Below are 11,601 nucleotides of genomic sequence, written 5' to 3' on the forward strand. Positions count from 1 at the left end.
AACCAGGATGTTGCCCGCTTGCTGGTGTGTTTGGGGTCGTTGTCCTGCTGAAACACCCATTTCAAAGGTATTTCTTCTTCAGCATAAGGCAACATGACCTCTTCCAGTATTTTGATATATTCAAACTGGTCCATGGTGCCTGGTATGCGATAAATGGGTCCAACTCCAAAGTATGAGAAACATTCCCAAACCATTATGCTTGCACCTCCATGTTTTACAGTCTTTACAGTGTACTGTGGCTTGAATTCAGTGTTTGTTGGTCGTCTCACAAACTGTCTGTGGCCTTTAGACCCAATAAGAACAATCTTCCTCTCATCTGTCCATAGAATGTTGCGACACTTCTCTTTAGGCCAGTCAATGTGTTCTTTGGCAAACTGTAACCTTTTCAACACGTCTTTTTTTCAGCATTGGTACTTTACGAGGGATTCTTGCAAATAGTTTGGCTTAGCGTAGGCATCTTCTGATTGTTGCAGTACTCACTGAAGATCTTCTTTGATTTCCCTGGAGCTGATCATTGGATGCTTCTTTGCCATTCTTGTTATAGTCTAATTTACACGCATTTCTTTTCCTACCATGTGTTTCGGGTTTTGTTTGCCATTTTAAAGCATTTGGGATCATTTTAGCTGAGTAGCCAATTATTTTCTGCACTTCTTTATACGTTTTCCCCTCTCCAATCAACTTCTTGATCAAAGTTCTTTCTCCTTCGGTATAATGTCTGTAATGACCCATTTTACTCACTGATCAAGGGCTAAAACCAGCAGGTACAACGTTTGCTGCCTTCCTTCTTTAAATAAGGGCCATAATTGACACCTGTTTCTTCATAGAATGAATGACCTCACTAATTGAACTCCACACTGCTATTAATTCGAACATGCCCCTTTCATTAAATGAGTCAATTACACCCAATTAGCAGCGTGCATGCCAAGACTGTTGATTCTGTTGGCTGCCCATTACTCCGCTACACCTAGTCATGAATTTTTTCCCATGTTGTATTATCGTTTCTGCCAAAATCAGTAATGAAATTCATTAGTGATGTTACACTGCTATTATTTTGCACATAACTATACATAAACAGAATCCAAAAAAAGAGGTTGTGACTCCATTCTTTTACAGATACACAAAAAAGCCACTAATTAGATTAGTGGTACATTTGAAAGAAATGATGAATACAAGCCAGACTGCACAAAAACTTACAGATCACTTGCTCCTTTTTTTTTTTTTTTTTTTACTTCCCCGCCCCACTTTATAAACAGTTCTAACTGAGTCAGCTGCTGTTGCACTGCAACATCAACAATATCAAATCTAGCCTGCTTTTAAAGGTGTAAAAGGTGTACCGTGCATTCTGTTCGGACTACGGTGCATTTGGGGTCTTTTACTCCCCTACCTTGGAATATGTGACTGGAATCAGGTGTGCATTTCCGAGCTCATTCTGGTGTGATTTCTGATTTTCTTTGCTTTCATTAATGCACATGACGGCAATTTTAGCACAGCTATGTGGATCATGAACACAGAATTTTTTTTTATTGTAAACAGGATTTTTTTCAATGTTAACAGAAGATTTGTTTTTTGTGGATATGGTATTTGTTTTAAATGTTATCTTGATTCAAATAATTGTATTTTCCATTCAGTTGACAATAAAACATAGATTAGGCTATTAGAGTTCAAACAGCCAATCAGTGACATTTTTTTCCTTGCCAGTTATGCCACAGTCATTATCGGATGATAAACTCCTTCTTACGCTCTAGATATAATTGACGGGACTGAACAACAGGGATTATGAACCGCTTTGAAGAACCACCTTCTCAACTAAGTGCTACCCTATTTCTAGCAGGAGTACTGTCTTCAGCAAAATTTTTAAATGAAGAGTATGTGATTTATTGTAGAAGAGTATTTTTAATCTGTATGTTCTAAGAAGGTATATTCTAACCAGACGTTCAGTATGAAGAAGTCACTAATGCCAAAACATTCTATACTTAACTAGGAGGTTTACACCCCATTGCTAATTTGACAGGAGTGTAGGGATTGGGCATTCTGTACAGAACACTGTTCTGCTGGGGAGTGAACATGTTTACACAGACAACTTTAACAGAACGGCTGAGTTGTTCATGAGATTGCACAGAGAAAATACAGGAGCTTCCTAGTGACCATACTACTGGCCACTGTAGTGTTCTGAACTCTTTGGCATTTAATGGGTTAAAGTAATCCAAAAGTAACAAAAGGTAAATAGATTATGTTACTTTAAATGCAGTAATGCATGGAAGCAGGTCACAGATACATGTTTAGAAGATAATCAGCAAACTGTAACACATTACATTTTTAAAGTAGCTCTACCAACCCTGCTTATAATCATTCTAAGAGAGGGACAGAGTTAACAAAGCGAGAAAAAGGGAGAGAGAGGTTGCAGAAGAGGGAGCGAGAGAAGAATACTGACCTTGCCCCCAGCCTGACTCCTTACAGCAAAACAAAACAGTGTAGAAGCGTTTTGGTTTCCGTCCAGTTTGTACTGCCCAAATGCTGCAGCATGTCCCTCTATGGGCTGAGACACCTTTCTCTCTACAGAGTATAACTGCATGGCCCCAACCACCCGGTTCTGCTGTAGGACCAGGACGGAGAGAGTTTGTTACAGTCACACACAGGCGCTCGGTACAGATAAACATACAAGTGAAGCCAAACAGATTCACGCTTTGCTGAGTCATACTGGGAGATTGAAATGCCCACACAAACAATCCCCAGATATATTAAACTTACCTGTGCTGATATGCCTATAACAAGAAGCCATTTCTGGGCCTCATCCGTTCTGTAGTTAATTATTTGGCATCCTGCAAGACTGGCATGGCGGTCAAACATTTTGATTGGCTGAGAGTCTCCCTCCATTCCCCAATGATAGACGGCTGTGTCAGTAACCAGGGCGATGGTGTTGACGGAGATCCACTTCCAGAACATGACCTCATCTGTCATGGTGTGGGCCTTCACCTTGCTCTTCATCTCCATGTTAAAGATTTGAAGTGTCCTAGCAGCTGACAAGAGAAAGAAAGAAAAATCAAACTCAGAATCTTGACCCATAAAGACTGTTCATTTGCAACGAACACATAGTAAACTTCACAAAATGACCATGCTGCATAACCTAGGATCTGGCCTCGTTATCGTACTATCATAACCGATATATATCCCCATGGACATAGTGGCCCTGGTTCTAGGGTAGCAGAATGTGATGTGATCAAAGTCCTCCACATCTATACATCCTGCCTCACATTACATATGTTACCACAAACAGGACAGGGTGCCAACAATAGTGTTTCTTGGCTACAAACATGGGCAAGGAACACAGTAACTTGAGATGCCAAACCAGATTTTCAAACCAGTTCAAATGGGTGCAAACACTGTTGTTCTGGATGAAATGTGCACAGTTTAGGTTTCTGCCAAGCTATATATATATATATCTATATATATCTATATATATCTATATCTCTCAGATGTGCGAAACAGTAAATTTTGATACACCATAGATATGTGCATGCATATCTCTGGAGTTAAAAAGCTGCACCTATCAGCAAGTTGCTGGCTTTTCCCATAAGGCAGCTTGCCATTGCTGTCCATTGCCCCATCAATTGTTAGCGTGATACCACCATATGGCTAGTCTCCTCAGAACAAATCGCCTCCTTTCTTACCAAAAGGCACCCCAAGAGGGAGCATAGATCTGAGATATTCGTATATATCCATTAAGGAATGCATACTCACTAGCCATTTGATTAGCACCTATGCTCACTTTCCACTTTATGAGCTAGCCCAATCTTATTGGTGCTTTAGATAAGTTTACAATTACAGGCCCAACTGTTGGCATCTGCAACTCCCCAGTCACCCACCACCATGTTTATCACTAGTTTCTGACCACAGAATTAGAACAGACTGGTTCTTATTTGGGTGACTGGCTCTTACATGGTAGAGGCATAGTTGTGGGTGTTGAGCTGGGTGAGGTTCAGAAAGCACAGCGGCATTTCTGGTTTTTTATTTTTTAAACATTTCAGTGTCAGTGCTGGGTTGAGAGTGGTCCACCACCCAAAGTCACGCAGCCAAGAACAATTCTGTGACAAGAACCTGACCGCTTATGAAAGACTGCAAGATGGATAACACAAATTTTCAGTATGGCAACAGATGGGCTATGAAGTCTACAATGCTAACTACAAACCAACAAGGTTTTTCTAATAAAGTGGCTGTGGAGCATATTATTGAGTAAGTGAGAACATCAACTATCATGGGTATACTGACCGATGACAAAGAGAGAAAGACCAAGAGCAACAGAGAGAGAGAGACAAACAGAGAGAGAAAGAGAAAATGTACTGGGAAGCAAAACTTACCATCTTTTTACAAAAGCAGAGAGCGTTGGAAAAGCAGTTTGTTAGAAACAAAGTAAGAAATTTAGGGGGAAAACACACAAAGCTTTCGGAAAAGGACATGTAGTAAATGTAGACTCTCTCAAAGATTTCCCTCATACTCATTTCCCTTATCTTGTGTTTAGCATTGAAAGAGAACTAAAGCATCTTTCACTGGCATTACACAACTATTATTGCTCCAGTATTACTCACTTCAACAGAACTTTATTACACAGGTATTTCATAATTCATACAGCACTACAGCCAGCGTTTACAAATCACATGTTGGAGTCCCACCTTTCAGAGCGATGACTTTGCTGGCAGGGTTCATGATGGCGCTGTCTGCCGTGATTGGACGGCGAATGGGGTTGGAGGGGTCACTGAGGTCGATGATCACCACCTGATTTTGCTCGCCCACCTTCTCCCGTATGCAGATGAAGCGGTCGGACTCCATAGTCAAACAACTGAAGCCAATATTGGCTGGATTTACGCCCAGAGTCTGGAGCTGGGGGAAACAAGAACGTGACAACCTAAAAGTGGTCAGCACACAAAGGAGAGCAGGCCTAAATATTTCTCAGGAATCAATATGATCAACACATCCAGCAAACCAATTTCAACATTAATTTTCAATTCACAATACCCCTAGACCATCTTTCATCTCTGTTTGTTTTTTCACCATTGTTTTGGGATCACTCTTGCACATTTTCATTAGCTATGTATTTTCAGAATAGGGACCAGTGTATGTATACTGCATAAATGGAATCTAATAGCTTTAAAAACCAATGTATTATTACACACCTACTACATACTCAACTCAGCCTCTTTTCCTGTAGAAACCTAACTGGGGATTCAGTCATATTGTAGGATGTCCCAGTGCTGGAATTATCATCATAGGAAACTGGAATATTTGTGCCCAAATATCACACAATGCACCTCGAAATATAAAGAACCAACAAAGGCTCTAACAAATGTATCACTGAGTGAACTGCAATAGTTTGGCCCATTAATAGCATAATTAAAGGTTTTTTTTAATGTTCTTAAAGTATGAAAGGCTTTATATACCAAAATACCCTCAATATTTCTGTTACTTATAAAGTTGTGTCATATTTATACTAATGTTTGTGTATGCAATCAGTTATTTACTGATATGCCATCAAAGTATAACATATGTTACACATTTGATATCAAAGTATAACATTTGTTCCAGGAAGGATCTACTGCTACTGTAGCAAATGGTGTATTACCACAAAGAAAAATGTTTTTTGTGGTGTGTGTGCGTGCGTGTGTGTGTGTGTGTGTCAAAGTAAATTAAACAATTCAGAAATGGAACTACTTTTCCCAGAGTTAGGGAAAAAAAAAAAAAAAAAAACTTTACACAAACAGCCTTGGTAACAAATTCATTATGTCACTCTCATCTAAGTAGTATTTAGGTGTAAAAGATGTCACTTTGATACAGACTTCGCATGCTTATATATTTATTTCTGCTAGTATCGACTATGACTTCTCGTTGTTAAATTTGGTACTTTCTGAGTTAAGTATACAGAGATTAAGTTACAATATCTCTTTAAAATGTTCTAATTTTCCACTAAATCTAGGCTTCTTTTAGAACCTGAAGATATTACTCTTGTATTTACTGTGAAACTTGTACACTCTTTCATGTATAACATACATGGTGCGGTACCATAAGTATTTGTACATACGCTCAGGTTGTTCTTTGTTAAATTTGTATTCAAATCTAAATCCAGTAGTCTGGAGCTTTTTTTTAAAGGGGGAAAATTACTCTCAAAAGTAACTTATAACACAGGATATTTGAATTTGAAATAAATTCTCTCCTGTTCAGGTTAACGCATGATAAACTCACACCATACACAGCCCCACATGTCTTGGTGTAAGCACAGTGCGCTGCCTAGCTTTCCTCTGAACCTAGAGAAGACCATGACACCCGACAGATCTGTGCAGGAAAAAGCAGCTGAAGTTGGTCTATTTCCTTCTTTACTAAAGAATAACAGTACTTCTCACAAAATATCTAACCAGATATTTCAGAGGTATGGAAAGTTTTTCCAGCTGTAAGTGTATGTAGCAGCAGTGATAACATTATCGATAATACTGAAACAGTAATTTTGAATTTTGTGTGTGTGGTGTGTGTGTGTGTGTGTGTGTGTGTGTGTGTGTGTGTGTGTGTGCTTGAGAATAAGTTACTCAGTTACCCCAATGAGGGTCTTGGAGTCTTTAAAAGTGACATCCAACTCCCACAGCATCCAACAGTGTATAAAATGACCCTGCTTTCAGGGCATGGTTCACAAGACAGTCTCTCTAAATGAAGCTAGAGCTCAAAACTACAAAGCTGCTTTTTGGTACATTTTCTTAACTGCAACCATATACAAGGTCAACGTCTTGCATGTCCCATGAAATTTGCCATATGCATATTTATTATGGACTATTTTTATGTCTGTGCAGGATATAACAAAGCACAACATCAAGAATTCACATAATATTGTTATATAATTTTTAGTTGCTATAGTTAATTTAACAAACTTTTTTTCATTGGGTATACTAATTTGATCTGTGCAATTTCACTGGTCTCAGAAAGCAGTCTTCTGTTCTGGAAGGAGATGACGTTGAGCAAGGTTTACCTCTAGTGAATCACTGCACATTTCCTTCCACACAGAGACCTTATGCAGCACTGCTGCTGTTCCTGGAATATACTGCTTGCGTAAGTGGAACGGGGTGGGGAAGCTTCCTCTGACAACTACGCGCTGGCACACACACACACACACACACACACACACACAAAACCTGACTCAGACGAATGAAGTGACACCCACATCCCTCCCTGGTTCTGCCCACCTCACATCCATCCACAATCCTACCTCCCACCCGGATCGCAATACTACACATGCACATGCCCCGGTCACATTACTCATAGCCAGGCTCTCTTAAGTAAAACACTCCCCAGATCAGCCAGTATTTCCTAAGAAAACTCATCCAGCCATTAAAACAGCACTGGAACTGATGAGCAAGATAAAAAATAAAACTAAATGAGTGATTATATTATGCACATTATTGAATGTTAAGTCTAGTGCTTTGAAAGTAACCTTCATGTTTAGTAGTAATTGTCATGTTAGTAATGCGAGTCTATAAAGCCTGGACTATCATGGTGACCTGGCACTGTCCAGGCTTGAAGTGGGATTGATAGATGAGATAAGCCTCCCTCTCTCTCTCTCTCTCTCTCTCTCTCTCTCTCTCTCTCTCTGAGTTCAAAAGGTAATCACTAATGACATTATGCACAGGAGTATGGGCCAAAGAGTGTCGAGTAATTGTGTGTACATCATCGAATGTTATACACATCTAGTTCACAAGTCACAGTGAACATGTAATTTGTGAACTAAGCTGTATGTACCACATCCATGGTATCCAGACACTCGTATCTATCATTCACAAACACAGGCTGTTTTTCTCTGTTCTTGTTGCATGCTCCAAGCCTGGCTATTCAGGGCAAGGTGATTCAGTTGCAAAAGATAATGACTTCCTAACACTTGCATTACTAAACTGGGAGCTTTGCCGAATCTGACATATCTGGGGAGGATGAAGGAAGCACTGGACTAACTTCCTCTGCAATCTCCGGGGGGGGTTTACTGCTCCCACAGTGAAGCCTTCTGAACAGGACACCCCGCCCCCGGCAAAACCCAAAAGAACACAAGCTGCATTTTGCAAACTGTCCAGAGTGGGCAGCCATGGAAGGTGGCAGGGTACAGCACTGTTGTTCAGATGCTAATCCTAATCTAGTCCTTTAAAACAAATTGCTTTGATGAGCAATATAAATGCATCTACACGTAGTCTACTCTCTGTGGTTACGAACAGGTGGCTCACATTCTTCCAAGTCATGTGCTGATTAAATATGTTGTTATAAGACAGAAAAGTGTATGTGCCAAAGCAAAGCCACTATGTGAGTGCGAGAAGGTAATGTCACTGGGAAGTGAAGAAATGTTTTGTCTCGTTTTAGACGATAATCAAGTTGGTTCGCTTTGCACAGATGCTAATGAACTGCGACTTCCTCTGCCAGATTAGAACTATGTTAGGTAAACCTTTACTGAGTTAACAGGACTGGTCAGGATCACCTGCTGGTCAAAATGCAGGAAAATAAAACATCACTACCAAAATATTCCAGTCAAAAGACACTGCAAAGCAGAACAATAACTACATAAATATGCAACCAAAAGGTTGCACATGTTCTTAAACCTACTGTTAATCGCCAACTACCCACATACAGCTTTGCAGGATTTAAGAAATCAGAGCAGTTGGAAGTTGCATGAATTTGCATGGGTAGAGGATAGTCAAACGTATCTATGTAGTATCAGAGTTATGCCAAACCCCCCCCCCCCCCCCAAAAAAAAAAAAAACCACATAGCATTATTAAGAATAACTGGATTTGCAGGCTTGACCGCTGTGTTTGTTTAAAGAAATCAAACAAAAGATTTGCAGGTTTACCTTAGTTAGGTACCTTTCACAAACCAAACATAAAAGATGACCTCAATTACTATTTCCTCTTCTCTACCATTTACATAGAGAGTGCAGGAACTCTAACACAAACCCACACCAGTGGTGAGTACACACTGCATACACACACGTTCATTATTACCCTGTAGAAGTCTAATCCAGTGCAGAACAATGCTACTGGAAGTCTGAAATACACATGCAAGGAAAAAAGCAGAAGAGCACAAGCGCAGTTCTCCCAGCTGTAGATTCTTCGCATTCTTTCACTTAAGTAAACCAGCTGAGCTTCTGAGCAGGGGACAGACGAACCTCTACATGCTAAGCCATCTAAGATCCCAAATACAACATGCAATACCGAATACTGTAACAGCAATTCCTGTCGACTTGAACCAACCTATCTATTTCAGTGAGGCTGATGACATCTGGCTTCAATTAGCCTTGAAGTAAATTCCAGATGTCCCTACCACATACCATCAAATATTAAATGTTTTTAGACTTGCAGTGCACCCTGCAAACAACAGAATACTAAAAAGCACAGGACAAAAGAATTCTGGATTCTCCTGCAGGATGAAATGAGACAGGACTGAAACAGGATCCCTGTGCCTGCTTAGAGGCTGAAGGACAGGGAGACAAGCCTCTGGAATGGACGAACTGTAGACCCACACTGTACACACCCAAAACTCCCTCACATGCTCAGTGTCCTGTCTGCAGCCCAGCTGAGGGGTGTTTTGCAGTGTGTCTCAGAAGACTGTGGACAATAAACTTTATTAGCATTTGGCATCCATCAGGCAACAGGCAAACTGCGACTCAACCTCACCCTCTGCTCTCATAGAAGCAATGAAAAAAACAGCCAGTGTAAAACACTGTGCCATTGTTTGAAGTGGACCCCCCTCCCAAAACACAGCACAGAGCAGAGAAGCTAACTCCATGTACAAACAGAGAATGGAGGAGAATATGCCATAAATGATTTAAGGAGGCTGTTTTTGAGTGTATTCACATGGTCTATGTGGCAAGAAAGAATCTTCCAGAAACTTGGATCACTGGAAACCTGAGTGCCAAAAATGTGTTAGATATGTTCTGTTATTTTATATTGAACCTGCATTTATCAGGCTCAAGATCCAACATCAGGCTCTAACATCTTCCACGTCAACCAAACACCACCATGTCAACCAAACACCACCATGTCAACCAAACACCACCATGTCAACCAAACACCACCATGTCTGGCTGCTTTTGTCTCTAAACAGATCAATGACCACAACTATAAGCATCAAGTGTGGAAATTTGACAGGTGACATGAGTTAGAGCTGCCAAGCAAAGTAGGGCCAATTTCCCGTATCCATGAACTAACCAAACAGCAAAACTGGTTTAATATAAGATTTTACCAGCGCTACTAGATTACCTGACAATCTCCATCACTTAAACTGACACCTTTTCAATTAAAGTGCATGCCTTCATTGTGCCATGACTAGTTATAATTAAAATAATACATAGTCTTGAATTAGATTAGACATTAATTAAAATAGACATGTCGTATTTGGTTGTCTATATGTTTATATTTGTGAAGACAATGCAATAACAGGGACCTAATGAAAATGAGTTAAGGTGAGTTTCTTGAAACAAGTAAAAAGGTAAGACGATACCATTAGAGTTCTATTGATAAGACAGATAGTTTAGCTTTGCAAGGCAACTTTATACCTTTACAGCTTTTAAAGGTAGCAGCCTGACAGAGGACTCAAACAGTCTTCAAAAGCGTGAGCACCCGCAAAGATGCAATACTACACCGATAGGGTGTTACTGGAGGAATATTTTAGTCCAGCGCAAATACAAGCTATGAAAAATATATTTGGAGTTTGTTTAATGTTGACACTGACAACAGAGATTAGTGTTATCCCCACAAAGTTGTTATCTCGCTCCTTTTTTTCGGGAACACCTGACAGACAAGTGACAGCCCAGAACTGTGCATTTCTATCTCCTATTCTTCCTTGACAGACGGCACTTGTGTGCCTTCTCAAAGGCTGTGCTAGCAAACATTGCATTATGAAGAGTCATGCACACATTAATAACTCTTGCCACTTTAAAAACTCGCTGCGTCAGTGTCGCCAAGCTTGCAGTCCACTACTAACGTTCCCAATATTCCCTCGACCGCAGACCAGTGATTTCTGGATTGACTTTAACGACGCTCAGCTCCAAGAAACTAATCATATAGGAATTCTTCCAGGGCCTTTTGCTACGGAGTTTCTTCCCGTGGTTAAGCCGCCGTGTGGCCGCTGCAGCTCATGACGCAGGACCCCGCTAACCAAACCAAAACCTTTCCGTTTATCCGCGGCTTACCTGCAGATGCTCCTGAAAGCGAATGGGCAATATCTGCGCCATTACTTATTTTGATCAGACCAAATAAAGAGACGAAGGAAGAGGGGGAAGGGGAAGATGAAAACAGTCGCTGTCTTTTTCCTCCACAACGTAACCACAGGAGCGTAAGATGTATAAATCTGAGCGCCTATAGCGGCTGTGCCCGGCCAGTGCCTCCGCACCGCTTCTCTCTCCGACTCAGCCGACTCTCTCTTCACTGTCGGCCGGAGCCTTGGTAGCTAACGCCTCCGCTTGAGAAAGTAGACCCAAATCTTAACAATTGCGTAATAACTCAGACTCTTGTCCCGTGAGGCAGGGTAGTCGTTTCTGTTTACGTATAAACAAGGATTCGACTTTCAAACGTCGTGGCTGAAGGACGTTTTAG

At 40.7% G+C, this 11,601-nt stretch overlaps 1 protein-coding gene across 5 annotated transcripts in view; it reads right to left on the reverse strand.

Moving 5' to 3' along the window:
* The window catches only part of cltcl1 (clathrin, heavy chain-like 1), a 33,273-nt gene extending 21,738 nt beyond the window's left edge, over window positions 1-11,535 (reverse strand). For 2 of the 5 annotated variants that reach the window (XM_081707928.1, XM_081707927.1), the window contains exons 1-4: window positions 11,199-11,535; window positions 4,668-4,875; window positions 2,749-3,017; window positions 2,432-2,593 (exon numbers count right to left, since the gene is read on the reverse strand). In XM_081707928.1, coding sequence (XP_081564054.1) covers window positions 2,432-2,593; window positions 2,749-3,017; window positions 4,668-4,875; window positions 11,199-11,240 — 681 coding nt within the window. In that variant the 5' untranslated portion in view covers window positions 11,241-11,535. The remainder of the gene's footprint in view (window positions 1-2,431; window positions 2,594-2,748; window positions 3,018-4,667; window positions 4,876-11,198) is intronic. The other 3 variants (XM_081707926.1, XM_027022166.3, XM_027022162.3) reach the window with 3 other exon arrangements.
* Window positions 11,536-11,601: the final 66 nt, after the last annotated feature.

This window comes from Electrophorus electricus, chromosome 25 (genome assembly GCF_041902795.1).
Source record: "Electrophorus electricus isolate QZ-2024a chromosome 25, ASM4190279v1, whole genome shotgun sequence".
Classification (NCBI taxonomy): Eukaryota; Metazoa; Chordata; class Actinopteri; order Gymnotiformes; family Gymnotidae; genus Electrophorus; species Electrophorus electricus.